The sequence below is a fragment of the Mizuhopecten yessoensis genome, unplaced genomic scaffold (genome assembly GCF_002113885.1).
Source record: "Mizuhopecten yessoensis strain PY_sf001 unplaced genomic scaffold, ASM211388v2 scaffold10575, whole genome shotgun sequence".
Lineage (NCBI taxonomy): Eukaryota > Metazoa > Mollusca > Bivalvia > Pectinida > Pectinidae > Mizuhopecten > Mizuhopecten yessoensis.
In genome coordinates, this window is record NW_018408615.1 from 221,300 (window position 1) to 248,133 (window position 26,834).

Below are 26,834 nucleotides of genomic sequence, written 5' to 3' on the forward strand. Positions count from 1 at the left end.
AATAATAATAAAATAATAATTGGGGGTTCTTATATACCGCTTTATCACATCCTAGTTCGTAGGTCGTCTAAAAGCGGTTCACAAATTATTATCCGCGGTTATAGGGCCTTTGCAACCAGCCAATACATTTCTCAACTCCCTGGGGAGCATACAGCCGGAGCTGCCATTTCGGCGCTAACAGCTAGCATTCAACAATTCTAGCACTTCCCAACCACGTACTCATTTACAGCTGAGTAGACTGGAACAAGCGGAGTATCTTGCTCAAGGATACAACACATTGCCGTGCTGGGGCGAACCCGCAACCGTGCCTCCTACCGTGATACCATCGATCTGTTTTCAGAAACAAACCGATAACATGACAACTTGACATGCATTATTGCCTAATATTGTCGACTCAGATACCATTGCTGACACCAAGAACTGCTATCAGTGGATTAAAAACATAACTCGCCTCACCAGGTGTATCAGGGATGCTCGTAAATTTGTGACTTTATAGGTCTTTTTCCTAGAACTTAGACTCTTCAGTTTTTATTTTTGTTTTCCAATGCCCGGACAATGATCTTCGTTTATCAAGGTTTCCTGTATAACAGTTTATATTGGTGACAAGTTCAGAAACTGGACCAATTCAAGCATCCATATCGGTCACTGTGTACCCACAGAGGTTACAGGTGACTGAATCACTTCGTTCGTGCATGTCGTCCTTGTTTTTAACTATCGAAGTAAGTGTATAATTCTACACAGTTCACGTTAGACAGGAAACACAACTGGTTGCTTACCAGCTCAAGATATCTACTTCAAAAATTTTGAACAGAAAGTTATATCTTGTTTATTTTCTGTTCAATATAATAATCATAATATTATATTGCCTTTCTGTCACATTATTTAAATTTGTACTTTTTACTCATAAACAGTATTAGTAGCAATGACCTGTGCACATACATGCACATTGACTTTTGGTCAAAGTCTACTCTTACTGTGTATATGATATACTGACTGTGACTATGCTTTATTTAATAAGAAAATAATTGTGTGTGTGTTGGATGTATGATTGTGAGTTTTTTGTGTATCAATTGTTATTGTGATGTCCTATGAGTTTATCCCCTTTGTGTTTGTCATGTTGGAGTTATCTCCCCTTACCTTTAATTAGTATTACTCTTTATATATATATATATGGGTCAAAGAAGTAATAAGACGGTAAAATCCCATATAACACTGGATCCTGATGGAGATATGTCCGTAGGATACGAATTACTAAAAATATTATATGGGGCAAAGAAGTAATTCCAACAGTTTGGACAAGTTTAGGTTGTCAAATTTTTGGAGCGATCCGCTCCTTTTTCAAAACACAGTGAAACAGAACAGTTACATGTACATATACATCATATTACAAGAAGATAGAACTGATATACTATCATTGAAAATATAGCTATTATATAAACCAATAGTCCCCTCGGCTAAGACAGTATTCATTTCAAAGTATCCTTAAATTAATTAATCATTATTGTTGTAACTACATGGTATATATAATCGATCAAATGTTGAGCCACTCATGGAAAGAATTTATATATAGGCTTGCCTGTTATTTCTAATCCATTTGACTATCACATCTGTTAATACAATTTGTTGAAATGAAAATATATTGAATTTTCTATTTCCCCGTCTGTTCGCTACATTGGAGTCACGTGACTTCTAACAGAAGGTACTAAGAGAAAAAACATATAATCAAAATAAGATTTGTATCTTCCCTAACTTTTATACATTTGTTCGGTCACTATTACATGAGTTAAAATGTTTTATTTACATGTTAATAACTAATTGCATCCAATTCGTTCTCTGTAAACATGAATCCACGTTAATTCAATCTGATTAAAATCATCTGTTTTATGGCTTCGTTGTTCAGGCTTTAATTAGACAATTTTGAAACTTTGGTATATAACGGAAGGCTGATACTTTATTAATAAAATATATATCAATGTTTAGTTTAAACATATTTTATTGACAACATTTTGACAAAGGGATTAGTCGGTAAGTTTTTCCAACTTATTAATTGACTTCTCCCGTAATACAGACAAATATTATAATACTACACAATTGTCACATGATGGTAAGAAAACAAATATGTTATTAATGAATTGTATTAATTGAGATAGAGAGAGGGGGGTGGGGGTGGGGGGAGTAAGAAAAGAAGCAGGAGACAGGACTGGGGTCGGAGGTTCGATGGAAAAGGGTGGTCGTCATCTTCATGTAGCATTAGCTTAAGACTGTCATCATCTCTCTCTCCTTGGTACATCGGTACGTGTGTCTAGTACATCGTAGCACAGTGTAGATACAGTTCCTATATTATACTATATGTATGTTCGAGTTGACACACATATTGAGAAATGAAATGAGCGTTTGCATTCCATGGTTTGGGTTCATTTAAATGCAGAGGGAAGCAATATCACTGAGGGAAAACCTTAAATACTCTTATATCTAGTCCGAAAAAAGTCGCTATCTCACTTAAAAAAGCTGATGGGACGGAGATAACCCGCACCAATTTTAAAAGGAGATAGTTATTTCGGTCCAGATTTCCACTATTTTACATAAATAAATAAACAAATCACCACATGGCCCTAAATGACCACAGTTGTCGATGGGCCGTTAAACACAAACAATTCATTATTTTACAACTTCCTGGCATAACGCAACACTGATGACGTTTATTATTCATAACATGGCATCTCCAGTGGACTTACATGCGTGTTTATTGCCTTCCTTAGTAGATTAATACTTTCACAGTTGTTGATTTTTACATGTTTTCAACATTCATATTATTGCTTGAATTGTATCTCACTTTTGCGTTAAACATTTGTGATTCATTTATTTTATGCACGTACAATGAATGTTACAAGATTAGGCTGCGTTCAAAGAGAGACAACTCACGATTGACATTCTGCTAGCGTCTTACTTGCTTTTCAGCGTTAGGTGGCAGAAAACTGCGAGAAAAATGCCAGAAACTTGTTTTCTCTTTCCTTCAAGCTCTATACTTACTGATATGTTTTTCTCATAAAGGACCTGAAGGTCCTCTTTATCAGACTCAAATACATAGTTTTATTTCTGATTGGAGCCTCGAATTCCTTGTAAACGTCTTACTGTATACCTTGAAATGTTCGCTGCAGTTAAATTTTCGCCATTTTCGCCCTTCGCAACTAGGGCGAATATATTAGAACAGCGAACAGGTGTAAGCGATATGAAGGGCGAAATTAACATTGGGCGTAGATTGATTTAATCGGAGAATCACTGCTTTGCTCATTTTTTTCCTGTCATTTTTCTCGTGTTGTTATTGGTTTTTCTAATTAAGTCATTCATATACATCAGTATTTACCAATAATCTAACTGTTATAAATTAACTCTTTATGCTACATGTCTGTGATTATCAACGTTTCACGTGCTTCTTTGTTTTATAAACTGTCGAGCAAAAATGTACATGAAGGTTCCTTCGTATCCTCCTATGTTGATCTGGTAGATCTAGCTTAACTGATTGGCCGTATTCATTTGCACCAGAATCCAGTTTACTCTAATAGGTATATATACATTACCATCAGCATCTCCAACCAGGTAGTTAAAGTTAGATTCAATGTGGTTTCTGACACTCTAATGAATGATATCGTAGAGTTATAAGACCACCAGTGCTATACTATTCTATGATTAACCATGCTATGTGTGTATGTATGTATTTACATGTATTGTATGCTTTGCTTCGCTATGACATGTATGTACAATGAATGTTATGACATGACAGTGTGATATGCTATGTTATGTATGAATGTATATGTATTTCTGCTTTACACTGTAGCCATCTAGCCATTGAGTCTGCCATTATGATTGTACTGAAGATTGACCATTGTTACACACGACAGGCGCGTCTCGAGTCTATAAACAATTTTTGAAAATATTGGTACATTGTACGTGTTCGAGCATTAAAATCACCTTTAATCATTACATTCTTAGATTCAGAGTATTCTAATAAGTTTGTCTGTAACTCATGAAAAACGTCACAGTTATAATGTATATATACTATATTGTATTGCGAGACGCTAGGGGGAACATACGTTAAGGTAACAGTAATGTCTTTATTCTGGTCAAGTAGACATTTATCAATGGTCACGGAAATTATGGTATCAAAAAGGGAATTTCCAAGTGAAACAAGGTTTTAGATATTATCACGTATCAGCAATATATGTAGCAGCTATATATATATATATATATGGAAATGGCAGAGAGACATACACGTTGTGTATATTAGAGTACAATAAAGATTGGAAATGTTATGATAATAACCGATTGGCGAAACATTACATATCTAGATAGGTTAACAATACAAGTTTAAAGCTATATCTACTACAATGTACATCTGAAGTAGTTTTGAGCCATTTTACAAGATTTCAAGATTTCCAAACACATTGTTAAGGGTACCAATTTAACGCCATGGTTAACTGGACTGGTAGTGGGAGGGAGTTCTGAGACACGTGACTGCGTTTGAGTGGTCGGTTGATGATGCCGAGGCTTTGACTGGCGTTCCTATATAGCTACCTGCCACCCGGCGATTTTCTCACTCGTGTACACACACCAGCTGTAACTGGGGGTTCATCTACACGTGCTCACGAGACTATATATATAGTCCCAGGCATTTACATCACCAAACTCGTGTCAATAAGCACCAAGCCAGAATCGGCAGGTAAGTGTCCATTTGTAAGGTCCTACGTTGTATATCCTTGCACTCTATATTCACAGTTACGTTACCATACACATTCACTATAAGTTCGCTGATGCTGCTGATTGTATGTGTGTTATCGTGAAGATGCTCGCGAGATGTTTGTAGCACATAGTATCAGACCTCATGTTGGTGTACACGCTACCAACAACGTGTGTATAGGCATCTTCTGACAAATAGACAGGACATTTCAATCACGAACTTTAAACATGAAATAAGGCTTAGTATTTGTGACGGAAACAAATCCATCATAATCGTTCAAATTGTTTACTTAAATCCAGAACGTTCCTCTCGATTTTGTTCAAAACATGTTTGCTTTCGAATATATATAGAACTATGGCAAGTTAACAAAGTAACTTGGTGCAGTCTTCACTTTAAAGTCTGAACATTTCCACAGCAGCTGCCCGCTGACTGAGATCCTCTATACACAGGGACTTGTGATACGGAGAAGATAATAAACATATTGACAGATAGGAAACCTTTCGATGTTATCTGCGTGGCCCGACATTGCCCACAAGCATCCGTGCCCCTGTGGTGTTCAAAATGTTCAAGATAAGATCCGTGGTTCGTGAAAGTATACTAAGTTTGATTTACACTCCGTTCTTACTCCAAGTTGTTCTCTCTTATGGTGAACAAAGAGCGGATGTACGTAAATATATAACTTACTGCATACATCCTTTTTACTGTACCATGGACAATTTATGACAAAGGAATTTTTTGTTGTTGTATATTTTCTTATGTTAACATGAACGTGGCAAAATCCACAGAATAGACGTATATTAGGGGGTTAGAACTGAATTAACATAGAATAGACGTATATTAGGGGATTAGAACTGAATTAACATAGAATACTATATGATTTGTTGTTACAATCCTGGAGAAATAAAGTAATGACTATCCCAAAATGCACTAATTATTTTTAAATATGAACATCAACCGGAACCTTATAAACAGTTATTTAAAAAAAAAAATGGAAATAAAACTGTTATCATTTGCTTTAGAACTGTTGATTTTAGCAGAAACCCCAAACTTCACATCCATATAATACAATAGGTTTGATGGCTTTGTCAAATATATCAAGTTGACAATCTATTGACAAATTGTGATCCCTACATTTGGAAATAGCACCATACATTGCTTTTAAACCTTTACCATACAGTTGTTTAATATTGAACTGTGTCAAACCATTTTTTTAGTAAAATAAACCCCAAGATATTTAAAATCCTTAGCTATTCCTATAACAGTACCGTTGTATATAAAATTAAGGCCATCAGGAATTCTTTTTCTACCAATTTTAGTTTTGCTGATATTGACTTTAAGATGCCATACGTTGCAAATCCTCTACCGTGTCTGATAGTAATATAGTGTAATCAGCGTTTAGCATAACATAAAGCTTCATATATACATGTAAATCCTCCTCTTACTGGTCGTTTATATTACATAGACCTTTACAGTCACGTGATTTCATAAAATCTTCTAAATCATTAAGAAAAAATGAAAATAAAAACGGGGAAAGATTATCGCCTTGCCGGACCCAGAACTACATTCGAGAATACGCCATCTTTCATCACTCTAGCCTATATCAATTTATTAGTGACATCAGTATTACGTAAACATATCCTGACACGTTTCACAAAATAGATTTTTATTGTCCGCACCCCACGCTAAAGTCAGAGTACCAACTATCAAATCAGTGAGTAGATGGACATCTAATTAACCAATCAGAATGAAGATTACTTCGGACAGCCTGTTTAGATTTACCTGGTCCAACCTCATTCAGAGCTTGGACACCAAATAAACATCATCGAATCTAAACAGCTGTCTTGAATATATTTTCAGCACTACCAAAGTCAACTTTAGTTAATTCTGGAATATTTTGAATAAATGTGACGGATCTGTAAAGAAAGGTAATGCTGATATATGTATTACTGAATTATATGAATACTTTAAGGATCTGAATAAGTCTATTTATGATGATGACGATTTTGAGCTGGAAAATCCTGATAATAGTATTTTTGATGATTATCTGAATGGTGAAATTACCACTGATGAAATTAAATTTTCTTTAATCAATTTGAAGAATAGTAAAGCCTCTGGTATAGATCAAATCCTAAATGAATATCTAAAAAGTACAATGGATGTATTTTTACCAATTTATCAAAAAATATTTAACCTTATTCTGAATACTGCGTCTATACCAGATGTGTGGAAGATCGGTATTATAAAACCAGTATATAAAAACAAAGGCGATCCAAAAGATCCGGATAATTATAGAGCGATCACTTTAGTCTCGTGCCTTGGCAAAGTTTTCACTTCGGTTATTAATAATCGTTTAAATAAAATTTCTGACGAATTTGACCTGATAAGCAGTGCACAAGCTGGGTTTAGAAAGGGTCATTCTACAACCGATAACATGTTTGTATTGTATTCTTTAATCTCAATATATTTTTCATTAGGAAAAAAACTTTATTGTACGTTCATCGATTTTAGTAAGGCGTTCGATTCTGTATGGAGAGTTGGTCTGTGGAAAAAGCTCCAAAAAAGCAACATTACTGGAAAAATTTTCAATATTATTTATAAGCTATATGATAAAACCAAATCATGTGTTAAAAATGGATGTGAACAGTCGGATTTGTTCAATTGTGAGATCGGTTTAAAACAGGGCGAAAATTTATCGCCATTTTTGTTTGCAATTTATTTAAATGATTTAGAAACTTATCTTGTTGAAAAAAATGTAAATTGTCTTCAAACAATAGACAAATTATGTATTGATAACATTGGAGTGTATCTCAAACTATTCATTATCTTATATGCCGATGATACTGTCCTGTTTTCAGAAACACCAGATGGTTTACAGTTAGCTTTAAATGAATTTGAACAATACTGTAATACTTGGAAGTTAACTATCAATTCAGGAAAAACTAAAATTGTCATCTTTTCAAAAAGAAAATGTGCAAGAACTCCCCATTTTACATTATGTAACGTAGAATTAGAAATACTGGAAGGGTATACCTATCTAGGATTATTCTTTAATTTTAGTTGTAGCTTCTTTAAAGCAAGGAAAAAAATTGTTGAACAAGCACAGAAATCAGTGTTTGCTGTCTATAAGAAATTGAGAAACATATCTTTACCAGTTGATCTACAATTGAAGATATTTGATTCATTAATTATGCCAGTTCTTCTGTATTCATCAGAAATATGGGGTTTTGAAAACACAAATATTATAGAAAAAATCCATCTTCAATTTTGTAAATATATACTAAATGTAAGAAAAAGTACACCAAATTTCATTGTTTATGGTGAGCTTGGAAGATACCCACTAGACATCGAAATTAAATGTAGAATAATAGTATTCTGGCATAAGTTGATTACCTCTAGTAAGTTATCAAGTACTATTTATAAGCTTATGTATACATTACATGAAAATGGAACTATGTTATTTAAATGGCTCGCATATGTTAAAGATATTTTTTCTCAAACTGGCCTGAACTATGTGTGGTACTATCAATCTACATGTTCTTTTTCAAAAGACGAAATTAAGAGGCTTGTGAAAAGTAGACTGAAGGATCAATTTATACAGAAATGGTTTGATAATATTCTTAACTCCTCTAGAGGACAAACATATTCAATATTAAAGACAAAGTTTGAACAAGAAAAATATTTAATTAAACTTAATACAAATGATAGGAAAATAATGTGTAAATTCCGTTCTTGCAATATGCATTTACCCATAGAAAAAGGAAGATGGTTAGGTATTCCTCGTCAAGAAAGAACCTGTACATTATGTAATTTGTACATTGGAGATGAATTTCATTACTTATTTATATGTGAAAGTGTTTTAGTTAAATGTCTAAGAGAGAAATATATACCAAAATATTATTTCACTTATCCAAGTCAATTAAAAATGCAAGGATTGTTTAATATATTTAATGTAAAAATTCACACAAAACTTTGTAAATTCATAGAAAAGCTTGAAAAAATATTAACTTAATTTCTGTACTATTTGTGTACTTCTATATGTATCTATGTAATTGTGTACATCACACGCCATGTATCATACTTACTATATGTATGTGACCTCTTGTTACACACGTAAGTGTGTCGGAGTGAATAAATAAAAATAAAACAGAAAAAAAGAGTTAAAACAAAAATCAACCAACAAAACCGTATGAAAATACCATAGTAGAGAGGGGCTGTATTTTAATCAGTTTGACATATTTACTACGTGAAATAGCATTTGCACATTTATTTTTTAAATCACATGTGGTTGGAGAGGAATTTCAACACATTTTTTTTTATTATTACACAACGTCACATTACATGAATTTGTATAGTACAATGTTCTTGCGCAGATGTTTTATCGCTGAAATCTAAACTGCATCGAATTCCATGGTCTAAATAATACTGCATCAAGTTTCAAGTTTTTTTTATTTTTTTATCCCGAATGCAATACAGCATATAGGTTAATGTATACATAGTACACAAAACATAATTCAGGATGACGGAGGACAATTCCATATTAGCATTTATCACACAAATGACTACATACTTCAGCAATATTACTGCACAAGGGTTGTTCTTTTGGCGGTAGCATACCGTAAATAAATAACTAATCTATGTAACGTTTTGGTACTTTTACTTAAGCAATGAAATAAAGTTTTCGACCAATCAGATAAGACTATTTGGTATGAAAACAAAGAAAAATTAATTATATGACACTAATTCATTTAATTTATTCACACTGCGGCATCGGTAGTAATATTGCTTCGTGTATGTGTTTCATTTTATCATTTTGACCCAATTATAAAGGCAAGGGAATGCGCCTGCATGCGATACTGACTCAACATTTGTTTGGTAATATAAATTAAAGGCTTTACTAAATAGAATTGATTATTAAAAGTATCGACAAGATATCTATATAAATAACATTTAGAAGATCTTTCAAACACACCAAGCTATTCTTGAATAAATTTCCACAAACTGTTTTTCATTTTGAACATATTACAGTTATTTTTTGTTATCAAAGGAACACGCAGTCCTCGTAGTTACATAACTATATGTACAAAATAGTAATCACAAGCCTGGTCACTGTGCCTTTGTAAAGGAGTATATGGGAATAAAGAAATTTGATTTCGATTTGATTTGTTCACTGTAAGCAGAGTCATTGTATAAATCTGATCAGTAAGCTACGTCTGTTACGTCAAGGGATTCATTTGCTGTGGGTAAGCATGTAACGGCGGTGTAATTTGAGAGTTATATGTTTGTGTGTGTGGGGAGGAGGGGGTCCATATTTGGGTAATTGAATAAACTGAGTTGCATGGAGCAGGGTGAATGGTTTTTAGCTTAACTGGCTTAGCTAGCCGGGGTCAAAGGTCAATATCGGTAAAAACCTTTAACAATCTTCTCCTCGGGTTCCATAAGGCCCAGGGTCATGATATTTGGCCAGTAGGTACCTGGGATATAGTGCTATAATATTTCCTCATTAAAATGACCTTGAACTAATTTCAAAGCCATAGGGGTCAAATATGTTAAAAAAACACACTATCCTAATAACCATTTGGACTAGAGTCATAATACTTAGGTATGTTATGAAGACTAGCAGTGCGACTCTTCTTATCACAGTAATTAGGTCAAAGGTTAACTTTAAGTGCTAGTCGGGAGTCAAATGTCAACATGGGTTAAAAGCTTTTACAATCTTCTCAGGTTCCATAAGGCCAAGGATCATGCTATTTTGCCAGTAGGTACCTTGAATGGAGTGCTACATTGTATAAAGCGTCCTCATTAAAATGGCATTGGCCTAGTTTCAAGGTCACATGGGTCAAATATGTTAAAAACTTCAAACAACAACATCTTAAGAATCATTTGGACTATAAAGTCATAATACTTGGGTATATGTTATGTAGACCAGCTGTGTGAATCGTTTTCTTTATTACAGTAATGAGGTCAAAGGCCAACTTTAAGTGCTAGCCGGAGTAAAGGTCAACGTGGGTTAAAAGCTTTAAAATTCCAATTTGAAATTTCAAACAACAATTTAAGAACCGTAAAATGTCTTGTGTTCTATTTACCAAATTTGGTCTGAAGTAACCTATGTCAGTTTTATGTGACAAAAGAAACTGGTGAGCGATACAGGCCCTCTGGGCCTCATGTTTCGTTTGTCATATTCAACAAGCGAAATATACATAAATAGAGGGATACAGTTACTTTCCCCCAACCCCAAGTGTGTAAAGTACGTACTGTTTTACAGAACACTCGTGTGGAATATGAGTTCTGTAAGTGACCCTTACTATTTTGACGTCACAATCAAATGACAGCGTTATACCTTATGACGTCACAATCGAAAGTCCCGTCAAATTCTCGTTTATTAACCGCACGGGTAATACTACAAAGCGAGATAATTACATAGCGCAGTTGTAAGGGGTTTGGTTTTATTTGGGTGTCTCGTTTTTATTTAGAATATACAAAACAAAATGATCTTTCATATATTTACCAGTGAAATACACGACTTAAAAGTAAAAATAATGTTAATATTTCCTCAAATGCGACAACTGACCGTTGTTATTTTCACACTGAACCGACTAATAACACAAAAGCATAATTCTCAGAAATAAAAATATCTCCAATAAGATTCACAATTTAGGATTTTTTTTATTTATTTTTTTAACTTTACAGTGTAAGTATAAATGTGTCCCAACGTTTCAAGTCCGACTCGTCTCTATGCAAAACTGCGATAGTTTTTATCGTTACACTATGGGACATATCGCGCATTGTTAGAGCGTGAAGAATAGCTAGGTTACATCACAGGGACCTGATAATTTTGTTACACCTATATTTGGACCTAAACTAAGGTGTTCAGAGTAGTTTTACATGTTTTAGGGGTTTAGGTCTACTTTCGGTATCATTGGGGGTGTCAATTTTAAGTAGATCTAAACCCCTTAAACATGTAAAATTACTCTGAACACCAGTTTAGGTCCAAATATAGCTGTAACAAATTATCAGGTCCCTGTGGTTTTGGTCTATTGTTCCTTTCATTAATATTTTGGCTTTGTCCCATTTCACTGTGGTCTGATGTTGATAATTAGTTTGTTGAGGTGTATGACGTATGCTTTTAGATTTCTTAGATTTTGAAAATGGACGTGAGTATGACCAAACCTATGCATTTGGTTTGATGCATGAGTTCAGTATGTACCCAAGAAAGAATTTGCGCCATCAGTTCTATAGCCTGTTAAACGCGCATCATTTCTAGCTCAGGCGTTGCCCCTTTTATGAAACAGTCTTTCGCGCTTGACGTCCCACTATTTGACTACATCACACCTGTATTAGTAGGTCTCCTTTATTAATGGGTCAAATAAAAAGCAAACTTGCTAAGTTTAGCTATAAGCTATACGGTGGTACATTTAGGACATGCACAATATTATTTTCTAAATTTATTATCTCGAGCGCTCGACATAACGTCACGAGCGCCCGACTTATTATCTCGCTATCCAACCTATCTACATTGTACATAACAAGTTAGAATAAGAACACTGCAAACAGGTGCATAATATATTCCGAAACTACTTAAACTTCACACATTGATTTTCTAAAAATCCACATATGAGGGTTATATCATTTTTATATGTAATGCAAATGTGTGTTTTAATGAAATAATTCAATTAAGCTTGACGTCTTGAGGAAACATAATAAGGTCTTTGCATAAAAAGTTGACGTCATAGTACAACGACGCTCGGGAAGCTATGTCAAGCGCTCGAGATAATTAATGTAGAAAATAAAATTGCGCATGTCGTAAATGTGCCACGGTAATAAGTCAAGTCAGCAATAGGAGACCACACCCAAGCAAACGTAATAGAGCCGTCACGGAAACAAAAGAAGATTTATAGCGGCATCATTACAATTCAACAGTTTAACAAAAGAGGAATTTGACTTTGAAATTAAAGTTGCACAATATCTGCAAATTCAGTTCTAAGTTGAAAATAAATTTTAAAGGAAATAAACGTTTTAAAAACATATACAGATCAACAAAACAGATAATTGGAACCTACATGTATAAAAAAAAAAGCTTGTGTAATGTCCCTGGGGATCTGAACTTGTCCCATCGTATAACAGACAACACCGACAGAAGTGTCCGGATTATAGATGTAATGATTAACAGTTGCTAACGCTGTGTGACCTCTAACACCATATGATCGGTGGTGTTCGATTAACACTTCCCACACACGTTCACACTACTCAGATATAAGGGATCACACCTAGCCCCCAACCTGTGAAGCTTACTGTAACAATAAACTGTGGATCACGATTATACACGTGGACAAGTCATGTATACTACAGATGATGTTGTCAAAGGCAACTGATTAGTAATATAAATTTACATGTACCTGTGTGGAGGACAAACAAGAACCTACTCGTTAAAATAGCAAACCGCGTAGAATTACACTGTACAAGTAAATAATCTACAAAGTAATCAATAATGTTTATGTCAATCATAACCGATGCATTGTATCATGACGTCATTTATAATCAAATATATGTATGTACAACTATTTTTCAGCGATTTTCTTTAACCTAGAAACGCTTGGCTATTTGGCAGCTATTGACATTCAACAAAGATCATGTTCGCTTTCAGCTATTATATTCCAGAATGAACTAAGAAGATCGGACACGAATCATAATCAGTTAAAATGAGATCTGATGAGTGCCCGATTTATCCTTAAATATATATACATTTTATAATGAGAAGATATATTCCTCCCCAACAAAGACACGAATTGAATTATCGGATAAGATTAGATGTCATAATACAAGTGTGATGTAGCCAAGTATTGTGACGTCAAGCCACTAGACACTGTTTCAAATAAGAATTAAGTAACGCCTGAGCTAGAAATTATACACGTTTAGCAGGCAATACTATTATTTATCACACCTCTTATTCTCTGTGATGACCTTTTTGCATATTTCAATCAGTTATAATTTTGTACATGTACGCACCCATGTTCATTTATTCGCCTCTGTCATGTTGAATGTTTCTATTGTTTGTGCATTTAGGTGACCGCTACACTATACCTTCATACAATGTACCAATCTTTTCGTTGCGCAGTTATTTGTGTTTAAAACTTACTTCCGTGATTTTGCCAGCACATGCTCATACATAAACAGAGGCCCGTCGGTGTATATACAGATGTACCGTTTACATAAACCAAACCGTGTATACTTATCACTAGAAATATGAGCGCACTCGCCTTCCACCTAGGCGGTCGGGGTTCGATTACACGATCGGCCGTGAACAGATTATACCAGGTCACATGGCCGTCCACGTGGCTTTCCACGGTGTACTCCTGTTTCCTTCTATATTAAGGCCTTCTGTGTGAGTATATACGGGCAGACCGCAGTGATTTATATGAGTTCAAAGTTTGGTTTATATGTGCAAGAACGATAACGATATTTTTACCCAGACAGTTTCGCTGACATTCTGCCAGCTTGGTCACTGGTCACACATATATATCTGATATTTCTGCTAAATGAACCTTTTCAGTGACATTTAAAAGTGTTCTGAAACATGTAGAAATTCAGTGAAATTTGTGAATAAACCCTTAATGTTGAAAAATCTTAATTTTCACAAAAATAGATAGCGTATTATTGATGTATAAGCCAATATTTCACGTAAATCCCGGCTGATTTAACTTCCAGTGCTGATGTAACACAGGTAAATATTTGTTCAATGCTCCGCAAGGAGTCGAACACGGGACCTCTGGTTTAGTCTAACGCTCTACAGAATGATAATGACCCCTGTTATGTCACAGAATACATTACGGCTAACTTCTGGGACGGTCAGTCAACCACTTGAGTCAACCACAGTTTCATGTTAAAAAAGGCCAATTAATAAAGCATCTTTGTTACATTTATCTTTTTTTTCTTCACCGTCTCACCTCTCATACAAGAGGTCATCGCTTTAAGTCATGCATCCATATTCGATTGTTATTTTCAGAATGGCAGAGGTAAAGGCGAAACGTTTCATACAGTCTAGCGATGCACCAGATGGCCAGGCGTACTGCACGAACTTTGGCGCACACAAGCCCGGGATGAGTATGACCGAAGTAGCCGAGTACTACTCTAAGTGGGCGGGAGAGTATGAGCAAGTACGTGATAGGTTACATGTACCAATGAAAAGTTCACACTCACTTTACAATACACAACGTATTACTCTTTAAATAGATCTGCGGTATATATGCTTACTTATGAATTATATCGCCATTATGTAACAAGTAGTCAGATGATGTCTTTCAGAATGGAAAAAAATCTATCGGATATATATCTTGAATATGAACAATACTGTATATCATGATAATTTAAATATGTTAATTCCAACTTGATTACTAAACAATTGTTAATTCGAGTCGTTGAATTTAATTTCAAGATTCACGAGCTCATAGTAGGTACATATAATCATTTGTTTTCGTACCAATGCTTACAAACTTTCCGGATTATTTATTATCAGTCGATACATTTTATAAAGATTACCAATCTTACCTGTATCGAATATTTCTTGTAAAAGAAAGGAAATTCTGTTTGTTTTTAAACTAATTAAACATAAGTGTTTCCTTTACCGTTTTCATTACACAAAATGCATGTACAGTAGTATACTTCTGACAAAGTGTGTAAAATCGATCAAGGTAACTAAAAATATTCCACATATATAATGTACATACGTGTACATGTATTCATACCGTTGATGTCTTTTCTTTTTTCTTAATTGAAATAAACGTTTAAATATTTTTGAAGGGCGGGTTAACAGGATTGTCATCACTAGATAACATCGCGTTAGCAATATTTTTGAATAAAAAATATCCTGATGCGGATGTTTGGCCTTCTGATATTTTGGTCAATGATTTATTCACCTTATTTTTATGTGACCTTATACAGAGTTACTGCCTCTTTTCAGGACCTAAACCAAGACAGATATCAAGGCCCGTATTACGCATGCATGGCAGTAACGGAGGCATTTCCGGTCGACACTACGAACCGGAAGTCAGTCAGCATCTTAGATGTGGCATGTGGTACTGGATTCCTAGGAGAAAAGGTATACATGCTGACGTCAAACATATGATTGCCATAAATCGGTAATTGTTGGTAGCTTCCACAGCAAGGACTGGTTGGGAATCGTAACAGTGTTATAACTATCAGATGATATTATGATACGTATACCATGTAACAGTCTCTCTGAGAATACGCACTTGTCTCCTAGACCTGTCAAGACTCTGACAAAATTTAAGCAATGTAGACGTTGTTTCAAGCGAGAGAGACGTTACTGTTGTGTTATGAAGTACAACAGGAATAGCATACTACAAATGTACCTTATACAGTAGATTTAACACATAAGGCCAGACTCGTACTTCCACACAGTAGACTGAACACATAGGGCCAGACTCATACTACCACACAGTAGACTGAACACATAGGGCCAGACTCATACTACCACACAGTAGACTGACCACATAGGGCCAGACTCATACTACCACACAGTAGACTGAACACATAGGGCCAGACTCATACTACCACACAGTAGACTGAACACATAGGGCCAGACTCATACTACCACACAGTAGACTGAACACATAGGACCAGACTCATTCTACCATGTGTTTAAAGCACAATGTCAGGATCGTACTTCCAAACAGTAGCGCCAATACACAAGGTCAGACTCGTACATTGTATACCATGCAGTAGCGCAAATACACAAGGTCAACACCAAGTCAATGTCAATATTGAACTTCCATACAAGGGCGTCAACACACAAAGTCATTCTAGTACTTCCATACTGTAGCGTTAACACACAAAGTCGATATTGTATTTCCATACAGGGGCGTCAACACACAAGGTCATTCTAGTACTTCCATACTGTAGCGTCAACACACAAAGTCGATATTGTATTTCCATACAGGGGCGTCAACACACAAGGTCATTCTAGTACTTCCATACTGTAGCGTCAACACACAAAGTCGATATTGTATTTCCATACAGGGGCGTCAACACACAAGGTCATTCTAGTACTTCCATACTGTAGCGTCAACACACAAAGTCGATATTGTATTTCCATACAGGGGCGTCAACACACAAGGTCATTCTAGTACTTCCATACTGTAGCGTCAACACACAAAGTCGATATTGTATTTCCATACAGGGGCGTCAACACACAAGGTCATTCTAGTACTTCCATACTGTAGCGTCAACACACAAAGTCGATATTGTATTTCCATACAGGGGCGTCAACACACAAGGTCATTCTAGTACTTCCATACTGTAGCGTCAACACACAAAGTCGATATTGTATTTCCATACAGGGGCGTCAACACACAAGGTCATTCTAGTACTTCCATACTGTAGCGTCAACACACAAAGTCGATATTGTATTTCCATACAGGGGCGTCAACACACAAGGTCATTCTAGTACTTCCATACTGTAGCGTCAACACACAAAGTCGATATTGTATTTCCATACAGGGGCGTCAACACACAAGGTCATTCTAGTACTTCCATACTGTAGCGTCAACACACAAAGTCGATATTGTATTTCCATACAGGGGCGTCAACACACAAGGTCATTCTAGTACTTCCATACTGTAGCGTCAACACACAAAGTCGATATTGTATTTCCATACAGGGGCGTCAACACACAAGGTCATTCTAGTACTTCCATACTGTAGCGTCAACACACAAAGTCGATATTGTATTTCCATACAGGGGCGTCAACACACAAGGTCATTCTAGTACTTCCATACTGTAGCGTCAACACACAAAGTCGATATTGTATTTCCATACAGGGGCGTCAACACACAAGGTCATTCTAGTACTTCCATACTGTAGCGTCAACACACAAAGTCGATATTGTATTTCCATACAGGGGCGTCAACACACAAGGTCATTCTAGTACTTCCATACTGTAGCGTCAACACACAAAGTCGATATTGTATTTCCATACAGGGGCGTCAACACACAAGGTCATTCTAGTACTTCCATACTGTAGCGTCAACACACAAAGTCGATATTGTATTTCCATACAGGGGCGTCAACACACAAGGTCATTCTAGTACTTCCATACTGTAGCGTCAACACACAAAGTCGATATTGTATTTCCATACAGGGGCGTCAACACACAAGGTCATTCTAGTACTTCCATACTGTAGCGTTAACACACAAAGTCGATATTGTATTTCCATACAGGGGCGTCAACACACAAGGTCATTCTAGTACTTCCATACAGGGGCGTCAACACACAAAGTCGATATTGTACTTCCATACAGGGGCGAAACACACAAGGTCGATATTGTACTTTCATACAAGGGCGTCAACACACAAGGTCATTCTAGTACTTCCATACAGGGGCGTCAACACACAAAGTCAATATTGTACTTCCATACAGGGGCGTCAACCGCAAGATCAATATTGTACTTCCATACTGTAGCTCAACACACACGGTGAATCTAGTACTTCCATACAGGGGCGTCAACACACAAGGTCAATCTCATATTACCGTTCAGGGGCGTCAACTCACAAGGGCAAACTCGCACTACCATTGTACCATACAGGGGCGTCAACACACCAGTTGAAACACGTACTACATGTACGTACATGTACCATACAGGGACGTCAACACACCAGGTCAAACTCATACTACCATACATTAGTATCAACATAAGGGCGAAATCTTACAACTATATAGGGGCGTCAACACACCAGGTCAAACTCATACTACCATACAGTAGTATCAACATAAGGACGAAATCTTACAACTATATAGGGGCGTCAACACACCAGGTCAAACTCATACTACCATACAGTAGTATCAACATAAGGGCGAAATCTTACAACTATATAGGGGCGTCAACACACCAGGTCAAACTCATACTACCATACAGTAGTATCAACATAAGGACGAAATCTTACAACTATATAGGGGCGTCAACACACCAGGTCAAACTCATACTACCATACAGTAGTATCAACATAAGGGCGAAATCTTACAACTATATAGGGGCGTCAACACACCAGGTCAAACTCATACTACCATACAGTAGTATCAACATAAGGACGAAATCTTACAACTATATAGGGGCGTCAACACACCAGGTCAAACTCATACTACCATACAGTAGTATCAACATAAGGGCGAAATCACACAGCTATATAGGGGCGTCAACACACAAGGTCAAACTCATACTACCATACAGTAGTATCAACATAAGGGCGAAATCACACAGCTATATAGGGGCGTCAACACACCAGGTCAAACTCATACTACCATACAGTAGTATCAACATAAGGGCGAAATCGCACAACTATATAGGGGCGTCAACACACCAGGTCAAAATGTGAACTAAGTCGTACTTTGGGGTATTTAGCTCTTGTAGTTGTACTGAAATACTAAATTTCAAAAACACTAAAATATCAAAGTGCTTTAAAAATGTTCTCACGACATCTAAGTTCAAGTTCTTTATTAACTTTAAGTCTTGCGACTTATCAGTATAAACATATATTAAACAGGATATTTACATATGTACAAAAAGCCACATTGGTCACAGGAGAATGAACAATACACACATACAAACTGTCATATATCTGATCGGCGCTTATTTGCCGCTATCAGATACTTTCCAAGATTACATAATCCTTTAATATTCGGTGTATTAAGTAATTGAACAAGCTTATATACACTAGGGTTATTTCTATAGTAAAATTTTAAATACTTCCGTCTTAAATCTGTATATCTTGTGCAAACTAAAACAAAATGAAACTCGTCCTCTATGTCATTAAGATTACACTTTGTACATAATCTATTAGTTCTAACAGTGCCAACATAACGTCCAGATTCAATGTTTAATTTGTGAGCTGACAGCCTAAGTCGAGCAATTTCTTTCATATAACCGATATTAACTGATTTTGTTAGATAAGATTGTAGTAAAATTGTACTGTTTAATTCTCTGTAAAGCATACCTTTAGACATACCTGTAATTAGACTATATCCCTCTTGATTAAAAATGTCAAATAATCTTGCCTTAATAATTAAAAAAGTGAAATTGTTTCCATTCTGTGCGTCCCAGATATATCCTAAGCCTAAACGATACAATTCATCTTTTATTTCACAGACCCATGGATCCTTGATTAGCAGCATATTTTCATAACAGGATTTCAAAATACAGTTTTCGGTATTGAGCAATTTAAACCAATATTTAAATATTTTTAGTTTCCTTATTACATGCAATGGATAACGGCCTAATTCGAAATATACCATCATATTCGGAGTGGATTTGCGCACACCTAGCAACCTTTTACAAAAATCTACATGTAGTTTTTCGATGTCGGGGCCTTTATGGAATCCCCATACTTCTGATCCGTAGTTGACTATACTACTGACATAAGTATCAAACACTGCTAATTGAGTCTCAATATTAAAATACTGTTTTTTACATACCCCCAATAATGCAAACAATGCTTTTCTTCCTTGTTCAGATATTTTTTTTCTGTGTTTGTTTAAATTTCCCATTATATTTCAATAAGATTCCAAGATAGTTGAATTCATTCACTATCTCTAACATCTAGATTTTGATAGACCGCCTTTCTACTCATTTATTACGTAGCATTTTTCAACTTAAAAGATATACATTGTTCATTATCACCACCACAACCATAAAACGTCAATACATGTGTTTATTTATTAGAAGGTGTTATTAATTTTTCACTGTTTTCAGCGTTAAGTATGATTAATTTGTTTCTGTTTTTACATCCTTCGCTCTACATTTGCTTGAATGGTGTTGAAAGTATACAGGGGTCGTTCACCCCTATCGATGATAGCATGTAGATAATACTAATACACGTTTGAAGAAAATTACAAGAGTAAAAAAGGAGGCACGGTAGCTAGTCTAGTGGTAGGACGCTGGGCTCGTGAGCGAAGGGTTGCGGGTTCGAGTCGCGGCACGGTACTGTGTTGTATCCTTGAGCAAGTTTATTTACTCCACTTGTTCCAGTCTACTCAGCTGTAAATATGTACGTGGTTGGGCAGTGCTAGAACTGTTGAATGCTAGCTGTGAGCGCCGAAATGGCAGCACCAGCTGTATGTTCCACAGGGAGTCGAGAAAGATGTTTGCTGGTTGCAAAGGCCCTATAACCGCGGATAGTAATTTTTGAACCGCTTTGAGACGATCTACAAACTAGGTTGTGGTAAAGCGTTTTATAAAAACTTCGAATTATTATTATTTTTATAAAAGATAATCTAGTACTATCTCTTAGCTTTACAATTCTAGATCGGTCGACATATCTTTTTTTAAATTTTAAAATTGTAAAACCATCTTTAACCTACCGTAGCATAATGGGCAGGTGGAGCAACTATTTTTTTACCTTTTGTCAGTAAAATATCGGATTCTAACAACTTGATAAAACTGATATCTTTCACACTGTGACAAATATCAAAAGTGATATTTTGTACTGTGAAAATATCACTTTTTGGTATTGACCAATCATAACGGTTTTCTCTATTTGCTGCATTCAAAGGCAACGCTTATTTGTTCAGATTCAAATGAAGCGACGGTAGAATAAGTGGTTGTTATGGTAAATGTTTGGTACACAGACTTAAGTATTTACATAAATATACAATTAATAACATTTGTATAAGCAATCATACCAGGAAACAGTAAAAAACTTCGGAATTGCGTTGATTATCCCATTCAAATTGGCGCGCAGCCTTGTTGTCAATGCAAGCGTGACGTCATTAGATTATGGCGCTTATTATTACGCTTCTGATTCCTGCCCTTTTTTAATACATTACATTTTTTCATGATTTATGCTTTAAAAATGTAATAGATAGAAAATGTAATGGTGTCTTCAGTTATAACAAATACATTTCACTCGTGTTGCTAATATTTTGATATTTTTCACTCGTCCTGCGCACTCGTGAACAAATACATGTATCAATATATTAGCCACACTCGTGAAATATATTTGTTATTACTGAAGACACCATTAAATATCCTTAATATATTACATGCATCAGAACACTTTCAATAACCAACAGACAGGAGAAGTAAAACGCCATTTTTAACGTAAAATATCCAACAGTGCGGTACATGGTATGTGCTAACGTTAGATGTGTTTTGATTTCTTGTAGCTTAAGAAAGAGGGCTTTGTCAATGTGGATGGTCTGGACCCGTCTGATAAGATGCTAGATGTGGCCAGGGCAAAGAATATATATAACAAACTGTACTGCGAGTTCATGTCCGATGCCACTCTACCTATTGACAATGGTAAATATCCTTCTTGTAGACACGGGTATGAACACGACAAACTTAGTCACCCAAACGGACTAGCAAAGCTAAACATTTTACCACAGAGTCTAAGTATATGTCACAAACTGTAGACAATGTGAAGCTTTGGACCATATATAAGGGTAAGTGTACTCTATAAACCACTAAACCACTTGGGTTTTCTTCGGGTACTTCGGTTTCCTCCAACATCACGTTAAGACCCATCCCCGCCCAGCGTGCTAACATCCGGACAACAAAAATGATTAACATAAGTTGTAATTACTTGTTTCATAATTGTTGTAAAATAGATAAAGTTTATAAACGCTGTCCTTCGTATTGATAAAGTTTAACATTTTCCGGTAAACAAGTTTAAGTAAGACAAAATCTTGCTTTTCGTATTGAAAAAAAAACGAAAAATGTATCCCTATGTATGGTTAAGTACGCCATGAACTTTATTCTCCATATTGACAAGGTTAAACGTTACGCCATATACAAGGCAAAATACGTAAAACAACTCTATATTGTCTGCATACAATGGTAAGTAATTCCCCCACCCTTCACATGCGTGTCTCCCGTTTCAACAGGGAAAGATCAGCTTTTCTCCCACACCTGACAGATTTATCTCCCGTTTTGCCGGTGCTAGATTTATCTGTCTCCGCCCTAGAGTTGAGACGGGGGGATTCCCCTATTCATAACAATGGCATGACGTCACTTCAACAATACAATGACGTCACGTCAACAATCCATCAACAAATTGCCTGTATGTGTTTTGGGTCCATGTTTACCTTTATTTCACATTAAAATACTGTTAGATATGGGAGAAAAATAATCAGTCGTTACTCGGACTAAGATTTTTTGTCCAGAACTCGGCAAGCCTCGTTCTGGACAAAAAATCTTAGTCCTCGGGTTGAGATTTCTCTATCTTACACCAGTAGCGATAGATTATATTAGTCAACCCCTAGGGGGAGATAGCCTCGTGCCGATAAGCACTTGTTCAATTGTGACGACATTAAAATGCGTCACTGGTAATTGTGACGTAATCAATAGTGAATGACGATATTCCTACCCCACATGTGTTTTTGTTTACACTACTGTCGGTGGAGTTGTGACCGAAATAATAAGATGGGAGAAAAACAATCATCCCCTACCTTAAGGGTATAATAGAGAAATCTCCACCTCGGGGTGATTATTTTGGTTGTCTAACCCGAGGCTCTTCCGAGGGTTAGACAACCAAAATAATCACCCCGAGGTGGAGATTTCTCTGTTTTACCCTTAAGGTAGGGGATGATTATTTTTGAGCCGAGGGTTAGACAACGAAAATAATCACCCCGAGGGTTGGAGATTTCTGTCACACCCACAGGGTAGGGGAAGATTATGTTAATCAACAGGGTGATCCTTATTAACGATGGTAAGTCGCAAAAACTGTCAACAGAGAAAAGGACAATATGAACCTTAGCTTTAACATAGACAGTAGTATGTTAGCCCCGAACTCGGACATTCCGACATTTAATCCATAGTCTCCATTTGACAGCAGTAAGAAGGCCACAACCCCAGCAATTCCCTAAGTTTACAGTAAATATGTAGAAAAAACAGTCGTTTCCATTTCAGTCGTTTAAACAAAAACGCCTTTTGAATCACAATAAACCACATGTTACAGATACCTGCCTTGTGTTGTACTAAATATGAAAACACAGCGAGCTCAGTATGGTTTGTAACTGCACGTAGTGCTGAAACATAGTGATATAATGATAAATATGTACATGTATTGTTGAAACGCTTGATATGAAAATAAATAAATAAATTGACTCGTACTGTTTGTTTGTAGACGAATATATCCCGAATTCAAATACATGTATTCATGTTTGGTAATGTAGAACGAATCAAAAATGCGATAAAGGCTTCGTTTTCTGACCCTTTTTATTAACACACGATAATTTCACGAAGCATTATCTTTCGTTATGTATTTCTGTTGTTTATGTTGGTATAGGTAAATACTCCTGCGTTGCGGTGGCCGGAGGGATGGGGGAGGGACACATCCCATGTGCTGCTCTAACGGAGATGATCAGGATAGTCAAACCAGGTACATTTGTATGAACCAACATGTGGTAGCTGCACGTGTTGGTTACAGGAAACATTGGAATTAACATACCATTATCCCTGTAGTTAAAGGTCTCCGTTTAGTATCTTTCTGTATGTCTCCTTTTAGAGTAGGTTACCACGGGATAATCGGATCAGTACCCGGTTTTTTTTTTTTTTATTAAAATAGGTTATCATGATTATTTCTATACCTTACCCTGTATCGACCTGAAACCTCCATATCAGCCCGATGGATTGGAGGGATCGGGCTGTATGCGTGGATGGCAGACACAGGGTATGATATGAAAATGGTCGTAACCTGTTTAGCTCACCTAGTCCGAACAAAGGCGTCCATCGTCCTCCGTATGTCAGCAAATTCTTCAAACAACTTTTCATGTCCTCCAGTTGGTTTGGAATGACCTCTGGGTTTTAGCCTCACCAAAAAAACACCATTAATCAGCAAGCAATTCTTGTGTGATTTTTTGCAATTTGTCGAGCCGGAAGTAAACCAGATAAGGCGTGTGCTTGAAGAGTAAGGCGCGTGCAACGCGGATATGGCGCGTGCTGGGCACATATAGGTCGGTTCGTACAACCTCAGCACAGCTAGCAGTATCGCACATTCAAAGCCAGCCATGCCAAAGACAAGTATATGATAATACGTATATAATCAATGGAGGTTGATGGATACCCTAACGAGAAAGACAAGTCATTCTTCAATCATTCCAATTATATTACACACGCGTAGGTGCAGGGGCGGAGTGGTTGAAAGGAAAACCAATGGAAGAAAAGTTATCTGCGAAAAGAAAAAAAACTCACGTACATAATTTATATAATCTAATTAAGACATCGAAATTAATTATTTATTTCGTTTCAAAGATAAAATGTCTTTGCAATTGCTATTCTGTCTTTTCGTATTGAAGAGTTATCTGCTCTTGATAGCAGGTATTGATTGTTACGTCATTTGTTCGTGAAAGTAACGTTATCTTTTTTTGAGAAAACGACGTAATTTTCTCATACAAACTATTGACGTAACAATCAATACCTGCTCACAAGAGCAGATAACTCTGCAATACGAAAAGACGGAATAATTGAACTCGATGTTTAAAAGAAAAAAAGCTGACATGTCTAAGCTAACGCTTGTTTTAATAATCAGTCAGGTTACATTATGTACGGATGTTGTTATTGTACAGGCGACTGAAGCACGTGATTACGTTAACTCGTGTACACGTCCTTCACAGTGATATTATGTGTCTCTCAATTATGTTATTAGGTGGATACATCATCATCGTGATGAGGGAGGAATATCTTACACACGTGCAGGAATACGCAGGAAAATTGGAAAACTTCTTCCTAAAACTGGAAAAAGAGGGAAAATGGAAACGTTGTTCGCAAACAGTTGTACCCAAATACTCGTTTGACAATAATGGAATTATATTTAAATTCAAGGTGTGTTAGAAATGGTGCAATAAATGGGATGATATTCAAGTTTAAAGTGCGCCAGAGATAGAATTATGTTTGTTGAACATTCCAGCTTACCCATTTATTAAATTTACGTTTTTAACTTGAGTTATCATGCAATTACCTGATCGAAATAGAAAATATTAATTACATTTTCAGTACCTTTTGTGAATGGTTCATAAGCCTTGATTTACTCGGCACGCATCAATGATTGATGACGTCCCATAATTGCGTCTCGTTTGTGGAACATATATATATATATATATATATAGCTCCGTCTACATGTATTGTTGTAAACGTCATAGAAATTGATCACGTTCTGTAGTCAGGTAATGAGAAGGTACTGGGTAACAACAGTTGCAGGTACAATGGTTATTGTGTTAATGTAAGTGTAGACGGTAAACATTGTAACGGTAATGCACAAGCGTTCTGTATATGTTTAGGTAAGATTAATGATAGTATCTATATGGGATTGGTCAGAGGGTGTAATAAATTGGACGAATGTATAGCAAAATCTTCACATATCATTTGAATTTGAATATGACTTTCAACCAGCGTCGACGACATGTTAAGTGTGCGGCAGTGTTATCTATGGTGGCTTATATATGACATTTCGTCTTTTCGCTTTGTCGCCCGTGAAATAACGCCAAGCGAAAAAACGAAATAACGAAAAGACGAAAACCTGCCAAAGCGAAATAACGCCAAAGCGCCAAAGCTAAATAACGAAAAGACGAAAAAAACGATATCACGAAAAGACGAAACAACGATATATAGCAAGGAACGAAATAAAGAAAAAACATAATGACGAAAAGACACAAAAAAAAAAAAAAATCAGAATGTTTGTGCTTTATTTTGGACTTCTTAGTTTTGATACAGCCAACGTATTCAAATATAATATTCATATATATATACGTCCCGTTATACTTAGCAATTTATCTAAATATACATCGTTGTTTATATACGTCCCACTTGTACTTAGCAATTTATTTTAATATACATCAATGTTGTTCATATATATACACACGCAGTAGCGGATCCAGAGGGGTTTTTTGGGCTTCAGGAACCCCCCCAGCCTGAGAAGTTTCTTTAAAAATCATGTATTTTCACCATTTTACTCAATTTTGCCCCACCTGGAAACCCCCCAGGAAATTTGGAACCCCCCCCCCAGACAGGTCTCTGGATCCGCCACTGACACGTTAGCAATTTATTTAAATATACATCAATGTTCAAGAATGGTTTGAAATTTACTGTGAAGGTAA

The 26,834-nt window shown here is 36.1% G+C and overlaps 1 protein-coding gene across 1 annotated transcript; it reads left to right on the forward strand.

Annotated features, from left to right (window-relative positions):
• Positions 1 to 4,544: 4,544 nt before the first annotated feature.
• On the forward strand, positions 4,545 to 26,248 carry LOC110461138 (Williams-Beuren syndrome chromosomal region 27 protein-like). Its single transcript, XM_021514464.1, has 6 exons — positions 4,545 to 4,717; positions 14,736 to 14,886; positions 15,690 to 15,827; positions 21,906 to 22,041; positions 24,029 to 24,121; positions 25,388 to 26,248. The coding sequence occupies exons 2-6, from the start codon at positions 14,737 to 14,739 to the stop codon at positions 25,570 to 25,572; spliced, it is 702 nt and encodes a 233-aa protein (XP_021370139.1). The 5' UTR covers positions 4,545 to 4,717; position 14,736; the 3' UTR covers positions 25,573 to 26,248.
• The last annotated feature ends 586 nt before the right edge of the window (positions 26,249 to 26,834 follow it).